At 42.6% G+C, this 16810-nt stretch overlaps 2 protein-coding genes and 1 non-coding gene across 3 annotated transcripts; all 3 read right to left on the reverse strand.

The window, feature by feature from the left end:
* Window positions 1-3884: 3884 nt before the first annotated feature.
* Window positions 3885-6795, reverse strand: LOC147573181 (olfactory receptor 1F1-like). The gene has a single exon (XM_086692220.1). It carries the CDS (start codon window positions 4910-4912, stop codon window positions 3977-3979), a length of 936 nt encoding a protein of 311 aa, XP_086548346.1. The 5' UTR covers window positions 4913-6795; the 3' UTR covers window positions 3885-3976.
* A 2444-nt stretch (window positions 6796-9239) lies between these two features.
* Window positions 9240-11456, reverse strand: LOC112853360 (olfactory receptor 1F1). Its single transcript, XM_025916925.2, has one exon. It carries the CDS (start codon window positions 11373-11375, stop codon window positions 10434-10436), a length of 942 nt encoding a protein of 313 aa, XP_025772710.2. The 5' UTR covers window positions 11376-11456; the 3' UTR covers window positions 9240-10433.
* Window positions 11457-14700: 3244 nt separating this feature from the next.
* LOC112853369 (U6 spliceosomal RNA) lies at window positions 14701-14804 on the reverse strand. The gene has a single exon (XR_015245722.1). It is a non-coding gene; the product is annotated as a U6 spliceosomal RNA (small nuclear RNA).
* Between the last annotated feature and the right edge of the window lie 2006 nt (window positions 14805-16810).

Raw genomic sequence — 16810 nt, forward strand, 5'->3', positions numbered from 1 at the left:
AAAATTTTTTAATGTCTATTTATTTTTGAGAGAGAGAGAGAGCTAGCAGGGAAAGGGAAGAGAGAGAGGGAGACAGAATCCAAAGAAGGCTCCAGGCTTTGAGCTGTGCTCTGAGCTGTCAGCACAGCTCAGAGCCTGAAGTGGGGCTCGAACTCACAAACTGTGAGATCATGACCTGTGCCAAAGTCACACTCTTAACTGACTGAGCCACCCAGGTGTCCCAGCATGGAGCCCACTTCACATCCTATGTCTCCCTCTCTCTCTCCCCGCCCCTTCCCCACTTGTGTGCATGTGTGCACACACTCTCTCTCTCTCTCTCAAAATAAATATTAAAAAAATTAATATACCTACTTTCAATTTTTTCAATATTTTTTCAACCACTTTAAATGTAAACAATTAACCATTAACACCTTTAAACCATTAACCATTGAAATACATTAAAACATGCATATCAGGCTTCATTCAGGTCTGATGTGATGTGGCAGAGAGCTGAGCCAAGCCCATCAACTCCTTTAGAAAACTTTTTCATCATCCTCTACAGTAACCTCCCCATAGTAATTCATTCATGTAATCATTTATTTGGGTAAATAATTACTGAGCAACTCCTACATTGCAGATACCTTTGAAAAACCTGGTCCCTGCACTCACAGACTACAGCCTAATTAGGGCAGGGAGAATAGGAAGAAAAACACAAAGTAATTCCCTGAGGGTACTGACTTTTGCTACTCATTATTCATGAAACATGCACTTTATATGTACCAGACTCAGGACCTAACACTGTGTATAAATGTGACTAATGAACGATTTCTTAATTCAAGGACCATAGATATTCATGGTGGAAGACCCCAGAAGAATGCAGACACCTGCAGTAGAAGGTTGTACAGGTCCTATAGGAAGGATAAGGCAAGCAGTTCAATTGTGGTGTATTGGTTTTCTAGGCCTGCCATAGCAGAGTACCATAAATTAGTACAGAAATTTATTCTCTCACAGTTCTGGAGGCTAGATGTCCAAAATTAAAGTGTTGGCAAGGCTGGTTCGTTCTGGAGACTCTGAGAGAGAACGTGTTCCATGCACCTTTTCAAGCTTCAGTGGCTGCCATCAACCCTTAGTGTCCCATCACTTAGGATTGCCTAGTGTCAACAATCCTTAGTGATGCTTGTAGATGTACCACTCCAATGATTGCCAGTCTTCACATGGCAAAGGGTGAAGACTTTCCCACCCCCGAGGGTCTTTGTGTCTAAGTGTCTTCACATGTGTTCTCTCTGTGGGTGGCTATGTCCAAATTTCTCTCTTGTTAGGAAGACACCAAGTCATTGCCGCATGGCCTACGCCAATTCTGTTTGACCAAATCTTAACTTGATTACATCTGTCAATACCCTACTTCCAAATAAGGTCATATTCATAGGTACTGGGAGTTAGGACCTGAACATCTCTTTTGCCGACTATGGGACACTATGGTAGGGAATAACATTGAGGAATGATAGGGAGGTAGAATGCAGAGGACTTAGTGACTAATTGGACCTGTGGGATTATGGAAAGCATAGGAGGGTTGCAACATTAATTGGGAACCATTCAGTGAGATAGGCAGTGCAGGCAGGGGAGAAATGTGTCTGTGCTTGGTGGGATGGATCATGGTGTGGAAACCACATGTGGTGCCCCATGGTGGCAGTGGAAACTTGATGGGTTCCACTTAGGAAATGTGGGATGTGAAGACATCCAGGTTGGACACTGGATACACAGGTCAAGGGGAGGTCAGACTGATATGGGTTCGGAAGTCACCAGAACATAGAGGTGGTTAGACACAAAGTAGATGTAATTTCCCAGGGACAGAGTATAGAGTGAAAAGAAATCCAAGTATAAAACCCAAGAGGAAAACAAATGCTTATGAGATGGTAGAAAAGGAGGAGGTGGCAAAGCAAAGGGGGCAAAAAGACACAGTCAAAAACAAGCCTTTTAAAGAGCTAATGGAGTAGTGAGTTTTAAAAAGAAACAAATGCTAAACAAGGCCACATGCACAGAAAAATCAAGCAAAATGACTCAATAGCAACACTGTATTTTGTAAAATTATATCTTCAAATTAAAAAATACTAAATGTTTCAATAAATGGTTACTAATGTGGCAAATGGACTAGACCCTAGTGCTTAACCTTTCCTTACACAACATGGTAGATGTGTTCTTTTCCTTTGTTGTCATTCTGCTACAATTATTAAAAGATGTCTCAGGTTGGGTTCTCAGAAGGCACATGCTTTTTGTTGACCTATTCAATGTTAAAGGTTTGCTTGTGTAGTATGTGTCAGGAGCCAAGATTTTTATGGTGTCCAAGGTGAAGAGTTTCTGTATGTGATCTCTGAACATCCACAATTTTTAGAGGGCCCTAAGGGCAAAGAGGAAGGAGAGGAAGCAGCAATAAACAGACGACACAGAATCACGTACATAATAAGTCAAAGAGGAGTTTCCTGTGGGAACTCAGGAGAGAGAATGAGAATCTGAGCCTAGAGGAATCATCAAAGGCTCCCTAGGGGAAATAGCGACTTGGATCTTGAAGGTTCAGGGAAGGTTTGGCCCTCGGATAGAAGGACTAGGCGCCCTGAACAGATGACATAGCAAATGTTAATCTGTTTCTCCAAAATAAAAGGAACATCTTATGCTAAATATACTCCCATAAGGCAAGGCAATCAAACTGGATGATGAGACACTGACACAGATTGTTTCTGCCCTCCACACCCGCCCCCCCCCCGCCCCCGCCAAATTGATATGTTGAAACCTAACCCCCCAATGTGTAGTATTTGGAGGTGGGACCTTTGGGAGTTGACTAGGTCATGAGCTGCAGAGCCTTCATGAAGGGATGAGTGCCTTCATAAAACAGACCCCAGAAAGCTCCCTCACCCCTTCCACCACATGAGGACACAGAAAGAAAAACCAGGAAGCCGGCTTTCATCAGACACGAAATCTGCTGACACCTCGATCTTTGAGAAATAAAAGTTTGTCATTTAAGCTACCCCAGTGTATGGTATTTTTGTTAGAGCAGACTAAACGGACTAGTGAGAGCACTAAAAATTATGAAGTGTTCTTTGGATTCTATGTGATGCTAAGAAATGTACCTTGAGCCAAAGGACGGACTGTCTCAGCACAGGAACACTTGAGCCCAGACAGAACCTCAGTGAGTGGTTTTCACCTCTATTGTTATTACCCTCAGTAGACATCAGATTTCCTTTTGGGGTTTCTAGGCTCACTCTTTTTTTTAAATGTTTATTTCTATTTTTGAGACAGAGAGAGGGAGAGGAAGCACAAGCAGGGGGAGGGGCAGACAGGGGCATACAGAATCCCAAGCAGACTTCAGGCTCTGAGCCGTCAGCAGAGAAGCCAACAATGGGGCTCCAACCCATGAACTGTGGAGATCATGACCCCAGCTGAAGTCGGATGCTGAACCGACTGAGACACGCCAAGGCTCACTCTTGATAATGAGCAATCATACAGTAACTCCAAAGCAGCATGATGGTCAACTCAGAAAATTACACTAGAACCTCCTGCAGACATTAAAAGGGGAAAAAATACCAATGCCTGGATCCCACTCCAGAAAATAAGATTTAATTGGTCAAAGTTGGGTCCAACATCTGTATATACACTATCAAAGCTCCCCAAGTGATACTATCATGTATCCAAGATTGAAAAAACACTGCCTTATTCTGAGAGCGTTTCCAAAAAAGGAAGTGGGGAAAAAATTATTGCATGCAAATTTTTAGCATGATCACCCAGAAAGGAAAAACTTGTCCTTAGGCAAAGCAATATGAAATACAATAATTAGAAACAAATAAAATTACCTATTTAAAGGAACAGGGTTGTCCTTAAGTCTGAGTTCATTCATAACTGTGTACTGAGAGTATTCTAAGTTCCTTGCAAACACTTTGATTACTACATTCAGTGAATTGGCAAAGATTAAAATGCTGGGAATGATAGGTCCATTCTACTGTCATCACTAAGAGCATGTCTTCCTGTCCACCATTTTTCGTAGGGCCCCCTTCAAGTCCCTGTTCCTCAGGCTGTAGATGAAGGGGTTCAGCATGGGGGTCACCACAGTGTACATCACAGTAGCTGTTGTGTCCTTCTCAGAAGAGTGTGAGGACAAAGGGTTGAAATACACAGCAATGATGGTGCCATAGAAGAGGGAAACCACGGCCAGGTGCGAGCCACAGGTGGAGAAGGCTTTCCATCTTCCCTTCGTGGACGGGACTCTCAGGACAGCGCAGGTAATATGGACATACGAAGCCAGGATGCAAATAAATGGAGAGATCATGATCAGAGAACCCTCCGTCAGAATCATCACCTCATTGAGGTGGGTGTCAGAGCAGGACAGTTTCAGGAGGGGAGTCACATCACAAAAGAAGTGGGGGATGGCATTGTCTGCACAGAACGAGAGTCGAGCCATCAGCAGGGTATGCAGTAAAGCATTCAGGTTGGCAATGACCCATGACCCAGCAACCAGCAGGGCACAGAGCTGGTGGGTCATCTTTGTCGAGTAGTGTAAGGGGTGACATATGGCAACAAAGCGGTCATAGGCCATCACAGCCAGGAGGAAATTGTCCATGTCGGCAAGCTCAAAGAGAAAATACATCTGTGTGAGACACCCAGAGAAGGAGATGGCCTGAGTCCCAAGGATGTGGTTGGCGAGCATCTTGGGGACGGTGGTCGTGGAGAAGCAGATGTCCACAAAGGACAGGTGGCTGAGGAGGAAGTACATGGGGATGTGCAGGCGGGGGTCCACGCTGATGGCCAGGAGGATGAGCAGGTTTCCCAGGACCGTGGCCAGGTACATGCTCAGGAAGAGCGCAAAGAGGGCCTGCTGCTGCTGGGGCTGCCTGGAGAGCCCGAGGAGGAGGAACTCGGAGACACTCGACTGGTTTGCTCCTCTCATGAGGCTGGACTCAGATAAATAGACAGCAGTGAAATCAGATACCTATACAGGGATCGTTAACAAATCAGACTCCAGGCACGACCACATTTGCAAATCAGTTCATAGAATCGCTAAGAGGATGTGTCCGTCCAACCCATACTCCCAACTTCCGAACAGAGCTCTGATGTTTTTCCTACTGGATTCACTAATCCTTACTTTGTATTGAGAAACACACAGTAGGGGTGCCTGGGTGGCTCAGTCAGTTAAGCGTCCCACTCTGGGTCAGGTCATGATCTCACAGCTCCTGAGTTTGAGTCCTGACTTAGACTCTGTGCTGAGAGCTCAGAACCTGGAGCCTGCTGTGGATTCTGTGTCTCCCTCTCTGTCTGTCCCTGTCTTGGGCATTCTCTCTGTCTCTCTTTCTCTCTCTCTCTCTCTCAAAAATAAACATAAAAAGAAACAGAAACATTAACACTTAAAAAGAGACAGATATCCACACACCTGACTTTATGTGTCTCTGCTTACATTTCCTAGTTCTCCCCCTGACCCACTCAACTGCTATATAGTTCATAAAGAGATGAGAGAAAAAAACTGATTATTACTGGGTTCTTCCCAAGTAACATATGATGCCACTCCTGGCATTAACTTCCTCTATTTGGAAGATAGAGCAGAGGAAGTTTCTAAAAAAAAAGAAAAATTTCTATCTTGATAGAAACCAATGTCTCTATTGCTGTCATCTTACCTGAGGGAGTTTGGGGCTATTGCTGCCATGTGTTATTCACCTCTGCATAACTGGTCGACACCTCTCTTCATTGTAGGGATTGGAATGTCTTGCAAACAGAGGTAGGTACTGAATGACTGAAGAGCAGGGGGTTCATGGTCTTAGTCCTCTGTTTGGGAAAGATGTTTGGGGCAATCACAGAGCAAGCATTTACAGGAGCTTCACATCCACTGGGACCAGATTCCCTGAGAGCCTCATTAGAAAGGAGAAAAGAATGATTGTCTTGCCAACTTTTGGCCCTTTGGACAAAACAGTAATGAAAAGAATACTATGTCAGGTTTTATTGGTAACCCTCGAGACAGAACATGGAAGATACTAGAAATGAAGCCAGCTTGATGGAGACAAGTCCCAGACAAAATTCTCCTGGACCTGAGTGATCTGGGCCTGTGCACATATATGTGTGAAAATTCAGTTATTAAATCCCTGTCCTTCTTACTTCCTCTTTGAAGACCCTGGGCTATTCTTTCGTTTCCATATAACTCTGGTTTTCTTAGGCCTACTTATCTTCAGAGAAGATGAGTGATGCCTGATCTTCTCCATTTTGCAGATGGGAATGTTGAGAGCACATTCCAGAGCTGAGCATAATCCATCATGGCATCATGGATAAAGGATAGCCTGATTCTAAGGGATGTTGTCTCCAGGAGAACTCAGCATGCTGTCATTTGCAAACTCCAGGCCTCAGGGGCAGATACCTTTGGGATTTCAATCCAACTTACATTGTTTTACCTTTTTCCTGAACAGAAGCCCCTAATCCAAATAGTAGTAACTGTGGGGCCCCAGACGCCATTTTTGTTCCATATGCCCTTTCCTTCACCATAGCTGATTGGACCAGGGTATTTGGAACTAGGATTGAAGGAGAGCCAATCCATCTCATTATGTGGCTTGGCTGGAATGTATAGATCCAACCATCTTCTGCCTGCCCACTGCCATCTGATGGACTGAGAAGCAGAGAAGGGTTGAAGAAATAAACATAGAGAAAGAAGATATTCATTGGAGAAAATCTTCATGGTGTTCCAATTCTGGGATTGAGTGTTTTCCTGACGATTGGTTACATTCCAGCATGTTTCACTCTGGGTTCTTGCTTGCAAACAAGAAACAGCAATAGTGGTTAATTTTAGCAGAAAACGAATATTGATTCCATCAGTGAATGAGTGGATAATCAACTCGTACTCTATATGACCTGAGCTGAAATCAAGATTTGGCTGCTTAACTAACTGAGCCACCCAGGCACCCCTAAGTGACATTTTCAAAGTATATAATATGCAATACAGCCTTGTGGTTGAGCATATGTGCTCTGGTCAGCCAACATGGCTCAGCCCTCCTTATTGTTGTCAGAGCATCATCATAATTAAAATGATAAATGAAGAAGTAGGAAACAAAAATATTCAGAATTCAGGTTTTTCTGATACTTTTTCTTTCTTCTTGATCATCTTCTGCATTTTCCAAAAACTTTTTTCAATAAGCAGTGTCAAGAACTATAAAGGGTCTGAGACTTTACCCTGCTTACAAGCTAACAAGCTAGTCTGCAAATTTCACGGAGAGTGGCAGAAGACACAAAACTCTTGGGTCCGAGACAAAGGACTTTATTACTCACACGAATAATAGGACCCAGCGTATCAGCATTTATACCAGTTCCCTAAGCCCCAGTTCCCACGGAATGACATGAATAAGGCCAGGCAGCACCTGTGTACATAGTGGGCGATTTAGAGGAGAGGACCCCCAACCTTAAAAAATCAAACCTTTGTAATTGGCAATAAGCCTTCCTGATGTTTCCCCAGAAGAAAACATTATATTTATTAGAGTGGACAGTGAAAAACCCTCCCTTTGCTCTGGAAAGGCACCATTTTCATCTTCCAAGGCCATTCACTATAGAAACATTCTTGAAGAGATTATATAGAACAGAAGCACTCACTGTCACTGCTCACAAAATGTACAGAAAAACAAGAGACCCATGGAATATTGCCTCCCATCAAACATGTATTAAATACTCATAAAGTATACTCATTTATACTCATAAAGTTTTATTTGTTTTTTAACAGTAAATAGGAGATGGAGGCTTTTGTAGTTGAGTAATTTCAGGTGAAGTATTGTATTCCAATTTTTTCTCATGTACTAGAAGAAAAAATAAATAAAAAGAACAACCTGACAAGCAGGGAAAGAATCCTTCATCCAAGTCAACTATTTCAGAAAGTCCAAGAGAACGAGCCAACACAGTCCAAGAAAAAGTAGAGATAGGGATTTCATATTAACCTTAAGGAGTATTTGATTAATATTAAAAGGATTAAAGAGAACAAAAAGATCTTTCTGTTACAACAAAAAGATACAATCCATAATAAAGGTACAACCTTCATGAACCTCTATGGCCTCCAAAACTTTACATCAAATACGAAAAGTAGAAGTTATTAATAGATAGATAGTTGAAATGTTCATTATAAAGCCTTACAGATCAATCCATAAAAACACTATCAGAATATTATCATCTTCATATACACGTATTTGAATTCTATCTTACAGATATAGCTATATCTTAGAAACAAACCAGATTGAAGTCCATGTCATATAAAAAGACAGACCCCCCAAGGATTCAGAGAGGGTGTCAAAGGTAGAAGGGTAAAGATGAGCTGGTGTTCTTGGTTGACACAGTGGAGCGGGAAGCCCCTGTGGGTGTAGCCACCATGGCCCAGAGTCAGACTTCAGTGGAGAATAAAGTAAATTTGTGCTCGGATAGCTGCAACCTGAGGCCATAGGAAGGTGCAAGAGTTGCCCCAAAGGGTTGTGAGCCACAATCATCAATGCTGCAGCAAAAAGGTCTACAGCAGACCACACAAGACTGAGATTCAGGAGCTGCACTGTTTGCTAGTCATTCACACAATCATGCCAATGGACGGGTCCAACTTTTGGTTCTCTCTCTTCAGCTGGGTGGGGAAAGGAGGACTGGCTGATCCCTCTGAATGAGCTTCTGGGTGCTTTGACACCAAGAAGGAAGGACTGGATACCCCTGATAATAAGTGACAGGTGAGGTGGGGCAGAAATAATGAAGACATAAAGAAGTGATGACCTTAATTTCTATTGCAAGCTGAAGAAATTGGTCAGGGAGGCTACATGTGGGATTAAGGGACACAAACAGGGAATTATGCACCAGGAAGTATGTGGCAGCATTTCTTATAGTCCCGAAACACTTGAAATTGTTCAGAGTCAGGGAATGCATTCGTGAATGGATCAAATATTATGTGGCCATTAAAATCACATTTCTAAGACTTCTACTGACATGGTAAGAAGGAAGTGGAAAATTGGAACACAAAATTATATGGAAAGATTTCAGCCAACTTTTCTAAAATTATATCCACAGGTGTATAACAGCAGCCATCTTGGAGCAGCAAGACTGCAGGTTATTTTTGCTTTGTTCTTTATGATTTCTGGTGCTCCATATTGTGCAGGTATTACCTACACAGGTATGTTAGGTATTACCTAACATTGGTTTAAAATGAAGCAATTTTTAAAACTCCTACTCAAGAAATAATGTCCAAATTAAAAGCTAAGGCAGTATGCATTCACCCTTTTATTTTTTTCCTTTCAGCTAGGCTTTGGTCTGGGAGCAGTGCCAGGCACTGGGGTACAAGGCAAGTACTATGTGAATTGGGGTATGGAAGAGTTCATAATCTGTGGAAAGCACTTGTTGGAATGGAAGAATAAACCAAAGGAAAAAAGAGAGAGCTCAATAATCAGAAGAGAGAATCAGGAGCCATCATGGATGACAAGGTGACATTTGACTTGCTTCTTGAAAGTGCAGGAGGGTGTTGATAGGGGGTGTGTGTTCCTTCATGCCACAGAGAAGAAAGTAGGGGGAATTGGTCCAGGCAGAGGGAACAGGAAGTGTTGATTTGCTCCCCTGGAATCAAAGACTGCCCTACTGACCCCACGCTCCATGGTATGAAAGCCAACCAGGATCCTCACCATCGAAATGTTTCCCCATTCTGTGCTGCTTTCCCTCTTGAAACTCTGGGCCACATGCCCACCTGGGCCTCTGAGCCTCACCTGAAATCTTATTACCCACTTTAGTCCTCATATTTTACTCCATTCTTTTGTCTGAGTCTCAAATCTTTTTTTTTTTTTTTTTTTTTTTTGAGTAATCTCTACACCCACATGGGGCTTGAACTCATGACCTGAGATCAAGAGTTGCGGGCTCTTCTGAATGAGCCAGCCAGGCATCCCTCAAAACTAATTTCTGTTATCATTCCTGTGACCCAATTTTTATGACTGACCAAGACAGAGGACATGTAAGGAATACAACAAGGACCAAAGATTCTCCACTCCGACTGCACATTAGAATCATCTGAGGCTTTTTAAATCTCAGTGTTGTGGCCCCACCCCCAGAGATTCTGATCTATTTGGTCAGTGTTGGAGCCTGGACATCAGTGGACTATAAAAGCTTCCAGGTAATTCTAATGTTCAAAAATATGTGTCACCTGTATCCTTCCAGACAGACCATTTAAAAAGGAAACACTTGACTTAGGTGTAAAATAATTCAAAAGTTAGTCATTAAAAAAGAAATCTCATTACTGGTAGATGCAGCAGGAGTACAGGTGAATTCAGGCCACAGGTAAGTAAGTAAGTAACAATTGTCATCTACATTCCCCTAGCACAGACATGAATAAGTTTGTTTCCAGACTCCCTTTGACAAAACATCTGCTCTCTGATACTCAGTTGATTAAAAAAAAAAAAAAACAGTTTTCATGAAAATAAGATTCAGCTTTGATTCTCTCATCGGACAGAAAATGTCTTTCTTCCAACCACTTTTCCAAGAGCCCTTTTCAAGTCCCTGTTCCTCAGGCTGTAGATGAAGGGGTTCAGCATGGGGGTCACCACGGTGTACATCACAGTAGCTGCTGTGTCCTTCTCAGAAGAGTGTGAGGACAAAGGGTTGAAATACACAGCAATGATGGTGCCATAGAAGAGGGAAACCACGGCCAGGTGCGAGCCACAGGTGGAGAAGGCTTTCCATCTTCCCTTCGTGGACGGGACTCTCAGGACAGCGCAGGTAATATGGACATACGAAGCCAGGATGCAAATAAATGGAGAGATCATGATCAGAGAACCCTCCGTCAGAATCATCACCTCATTGAGGTGGGTGTCAGAGCAGGACAGTTTCAGGAGGGGAATCACATCACAGAAGAAGTGGGGGATGGCATTGTCTGCACAGAACGAGAGTCGAGCCATCAGCAGGGTATGCAGTAGGACATTCAGGTTGGCAATGACCCATGACCCAGCAACCAGCAGGGCACAGAGCTGGTGGGTCATCTTTGTCGAGTAGTGTAAGGGGTGACATATGGCAACAAAGCGGTCATAGGCCATCACAGCCAGGAGGAAATTGTCCATGTCCACGAACATGAACACAAAATACATCTGTGTGAGACACCCAGAGAAGGAGATGGCCTGAGTCCCAAGGATGTGGTTGGCCAGCATCTTGGGGACGGTGGTCGTGGAGAAGCAGATGTCCACAAAGGACAGGTGGCTGAGGAGGAAGTACATGGGGATGTGCAGGCGGGGGTCCACGCTGATGGCCAGGAGGATGAGCAGGTTTCCCAGGACCGTGGCCAGGTACATGCTCAGGAAGAGCGCAAAGAGGGCCTGCTGCTGCTGGGGCTGCCTGGAGAGCCCGAGGAGGAGGAACTCGGAGACACTCGACTGGTTTGCTCCTCTCATGGGGCTAGAAGCTGGTGCCCAGAGGCAGACAATGCAGGAAAAATTCAAAAACCTTGAAAATGATGGTCAAGGTTGTGCAACTAAGAAGACTCCTAGGAGAAAAACTGAGTGACACAGGTGAGACATTAGAACCCTGCTCCCTGTGTGTTTTGGCCACTGACGGCCTTTTTGTGCGTGCATTCTTTCAATATCAAAATGAGGGCCATGCCTCTGGAAGGACATTGAGAGATTGGGACAATGGTTTTGTCCAGAAATTCTTTGTATGTTTGAGTTTTCTACCATGATCACGTATCTTTAAATAGTGTCATAAATCACTAAAGATATAAAAATATTAATAGAGACATCAATATTCATAGTACTGGAGAACACACGCTCTGTGGTTACCACAGAGACTGAAATATAGTAAGCATATGCCTTAATAGAGGATATTGATGTCTTTGTTGTCATTAGTGGTGTTGCCTTAGAGAACATTTTTCAGTTGCATCATCTCTAATCCGGACATGCTACACATTGTGAAGATGTTTCCTCTGTAGGTGTTATCAGTAATCACTCAGAATGGTAACATTGCTGCTGCTTCTTCCTGGGCTCACATTTTCTGAGCAATTTATGGAGCTCTGAGCCAGTCCTTCTTGGTTATATCCACTGAGCTCCCTCTAGTCTAACTTGTAAAATGGAAATGGAAATAATCCAGACATATGGGCAGACACTTGGCCAATTGTTTTTCCTTACAGTTCAGGTCTCATAAACAGACAAGGCATAGATGGTCATATATGACCGCAAGGGATGATTGATGATCTCAGAACTGTTTCCTTGGCTCCACTTAAAAGAAAGATGTAGCGAGGCGTGCCCCTGCAAAGGCTTCCACCTTAACAATCAGTGATTGGTAAAGCCCCACTGATCTGACTCTTACCCGGAAAGAAGGGCAGTTATGACAGTCACCAGGAGTCCCAGGTTTGCTTCACTTTTCCAGACCTGGCCAGAGATTATTGGTTTGAAGGGAATGGACTTGTCACTGGGGTTTTCAGGCTAAGTCTGCATGAACAAGGGCTAAAGCACAGAGACTCAACCCTTGGTGCAGGAAGGATGTTTGAGAGAATCAGAGGGCCAGCTCTTTACGAGAGCCACCATGGCCACTAGGGCCATATTCCCTAAGAGGCTCATTAGAGAAAAGGAGCAAGTAATTGTCCCTTTTCCTCCTCGGGCTCTTTTAGGTCCAACACTGGTAATAAAGACCTATTGTCGGAGTTATGTAATTACTTCTTTAGGGCTTGGCAACAATCTTGGGGGAAATCATCAGCAAGAACTTTCCTACTAGAGAAAACTTACGGTCCTATATTTTATACTCCACTCCCACTGGGGTAGTGTCCTTGTTAGGAAATATACATGATGCTACATATTAAGAGAATAAACTTTGTATTCACACAGCTGTGTCCTTAATTCCCAGATCTGCCATTACCGGTTGTGAAATCTTGAGAAATCTATCAACCTTCACAGAATCACAAAATAATATTCACCTTGTACAGTTATGTAAATGAAGTAATTTGAGTTAAACATCTCATGACCCTTAACCTCATCGATGCACTGGGCTCGAACCATGTCCACTACGTAGAAGCTAAAGATGTTAAGTGATATTTACATCTATCGTCCTCTGCTCAATCATCTGCGTTCTGGATAAATATCATTTGTAAACAGTGTCTTGTGTTTCTCTTCATATAGCAGTCGTCATTTTTATACAGGGTCAGCTGACAAGTTTTTTATCCTATATTCTATATTTTTATTATGTATTTAATTTGAGGTAGACTATGAACCATTTTTGAGTCTATTTATAAATTAGTATAACATGGGTGCCAATGAGGAACATAGAATTTCTGAGTCCAGTAAGTATCACTACATAGCACTGAAGGCAAGATCTGGCTTTAAGGCGCCCATAAAGCTCTTGGTCTTATGCACTGTAAAATTTACTTTCCTAAGTTGATAATATTAAAGAGTTACTCTTAAAAACCATCCACCTCAATCAGAAGTGCCAGTTGAATCACTAAAAAAAGTCTTCTGGAGACCAGTGTTACTCTAACTGATCTTACACTTAGGTTATTTATAAATAATGTATTCTTCATGCTGATTATGATGTCTCAGTAAATATCATTCACCTGTTCCCAGTAACTCAAGGTAAGAACTTCAGGGCCATAGGAATCCGCATGTCTCCATAAGATACATGTTATCAGATATCAAGTTCTGTACATTCTATCTCCAAAAATTGGCCTAAAAACACCTCACCATGTGAATTATCAAAACTCTGTGGAGGAGGGGAAAGTAGTCACTGGATTACTAAAGACACTGTTTGCAAGCGACAGAAAACCAACTCCTACCAGTTTAAGAAGTGGAATCTATTGGCTGATGTAATTGCAAAGTCCAAATTTCTTGCAAGTTTCAGGCAGGGCTAGATTCAGGGACCCAAATAACGACATCAGGACATGTATTTCTTATCTCTCTATTCTGTTAGTTTCTGTTTGACTTCGTTCTACAGACTGTGTCTCTCCATGTGGCAGACAAGATGGCCACCAGTACCTCCAAACTCACATCCTCCTAAACTAGCAATCGCTGGGCACAAAGAACTTCTCTCTACCCATGTTTTTTTTTTTAATTCTTTAAAAAAATTTTTAAGTTTACTTATTTATTTTTCAGAGAGAGGGAGAGAGAGAATCCCAAGCAGGCTCTGCACCACCAGCACCAGAGCCTGGTGTGGGGCTCAAACCCATGAGCCATGAGATCACGATCTGAGCCAAAATCAAGAGTCAGACACTTAACCGACTGAGGCACCCAGGTGCCCCCTTTTAAAATTATTTTTTGGGGCGCCTGGGTGGCTCAGTTGGTTGGGCAACCAACTTCGGCTCAGGTCATGATCTCGCAGTTTGTGAGTTCAAGCCCCGCATCGGGCTCTGTGCTGACAGCTCAGAGCCTGGAGCCTACTTCAGATTCTGTGTCTTCCCCTGTCTCTGCTCCTCACCTACTCATGCTCTGTGTCTGTCTCTCAATAATAAATGCATGTCAAAAAATTTTTAATTATTTTTTAATGTTTTATTTATTTTTGAGAGAGAGCATGGGAGCAGAGAGAGAGGGGGACAGAGGATCCAAAGCAGGCTCCGTATTGACAACAGCAAGCCTGATACGGGTCTTGAAGTCACAAGATCATGACCTGAGTCAAAGTCGGTGCTCAACTGACTGGGCCGCCCAAGCACCCCTAAAATTATTTTTAAAGACTTATTCCCTTTTCGGTGTAGGCACCGTGGAGTGGTTCAGAGGTTTGAAATGAGGCTTCGCAATTTTTTTAAATATGGAAGCTTCATGAATTTGCGTGTCACCCTTGCGCAAGGGCAAGGGTGGATCTCTGTATCGTTCCAACTTTAGTATATGTGCTGCCAAAGCAAGCATGTGACTTTGTTTAGTAAACTCTACCCCCAACATAGGACTCAAACTCAAGGACCCAAGATCAAGAGTTGCCTGCTTTATCGACTGAGCCAGTCAGGTGCCCCTACCAGTGTTTATTTATAACTTCAGGTGAGACCATGATAATTTCTTCTTGGATCATATGCCCAAATCCGAACCAATCATTCTGGATGGGAGAGTAGGATGTTTTGGTAGTCTTGGGTCTTAAGCCCAATGCATTCCATGTGGGAATCCAGTGATGTACATTATCATCATGACTAAATGTAGGCAGGGAGGAGTTTCCCAAACAGATACAAAGAATGGGAATGGGAAGGAATGTCCTTGAACAAAAAATCTAGTTACTAAGATCCACTCTTTGCTCCAACAGCTGAGTTGTACAAAGGAATGGAGAAGGAACACTTAAGACAAAAGGATAAATTAGTAAGCTGTTCTAAAAGGTGAACTAAACAAACAAACAAAAAATCTGCAATTAATGATAACCCAGTATCAGTGAGCACTCCTAGCACCTAGATCTTGGCTTCTAAACACCATTTCCCATTAAAAAGAATTAGGATTCCATAGAGAAAGGGCTGATTGCAAGTCTGGGCAGGAATAAGATAAGGTGAGTTTAGGACATTATATGTACGTAAGTAAATAAGCAAATACTCAAAGTTCAATGAGAACATTTCTAAACTGCAAATGACTTTCAAATGAACCACTATATCCATACATTTTTCTTTTTCTTTAGGCTTGAAATTTTTGAAAGTAAAGATATGTGAATAAATAGAGATCTTTAAAAAGGAATAAAGATGTGATATTGAAAAGACTCCCCCCCACTGGCCAAATTTGAAACAATTTGGGCATCAAATAAATAAATAATAACTATAAGTAATTACAACACTTTAAAATATTAAAATCTAGGGGCGCCTGGGTGGTGCAGTCGTTAAGCGTCCGACTTCAGCCAGGTCACGATCTCGCGGTCCGTGAGTTCGAGCCCCGCGTCAGGCTCTGGGCTGATGGCTCAGAGCCTGGAGCCTGCTTCCGATTCTGTGACTCCCTCTCTCTCTGCCCCTCCCCCCTTCATGCTCTGTCTCTCTCTGTCCCAAAAATACATAAACGTTGAAAAAAAAATAAAATAAAATATTAAAATCTAGTAATCAGTAACAATAGTATAAAAAAGAGAAAAATATAAGGTGATTTGCTATAACTGGAGGTGAAAGTCAATAAGTAAAGGGAAAGAATTTAGCATGTACTCTGTCTTTTAAAAATGATCTGAAGTTCATCTTGGGTTCATTTTGGGGGGAAAGCTCTTCTTTACAGAATAATGCCAATTAAGAAATATAGAAAAATGAACCCACAAACATATGGCCAACTAGTCTTTGACAAAGCAGGAAAGAGTATCCAACGGAATAAAGACAGTCTTTGCAGCAAGTGGTGCTGGGAAAACTGGACAGCGACATGCAGAAGAATGAACCTGGACCACTTTCTTACACCAGACACAAAAATAAACTCAACATGGATGAAAGACCTAAATGTAAGACAGGAAGCCATCAAAATCCTGAAGGAGAAAGCAAGCAAAACCTGTTTGATCTTGGCCGCAGCAACTTCTTACTCAACACGTCTCCGGAGGCAAGGGAAACAAAAGCAAAAATGAACTACTGGGACCTCATCAAGATAAAAAGCTTCTGCACAGCAAAGGAAACAATCAGAAAAACTCAAAGGCAACCAACAGAATGGGAGAAGATATTTGCAAACGACATATCAGATAAAGGGTTAGTATCCAAAAATCTATAAAGAACTTCTCAAACTCAACACCCAAAAAACAAACAATCCAGTGAAGAAATGGGCAAAAGACATGAATAGACACTTCTCCAAAGAAGACATACAGTTGGCCAACCGACACATGAAAAAATGCTCAACATCGCTCATCATCAGGGAAATACAAATCAAAACCACAATGAGATACCACCTCACACCTGTCAGAATGGTTCACAATAACAATTCAGGCAACA

The sequence above is a fragment of the Puma concolor genome, chromosome E3 (assembly GCF_028749965.1).
Source record: "Puma concolor isolate L17-30 chromosome E3, mPumCon1.1.hap2, whole genome shotgun sequence".
Classification (NCBI taxonomy): Eukaryota; Metazoa; Chordata; class Mammalia; order Carnivora; family Felidae; genus Puma; species Puma concolor.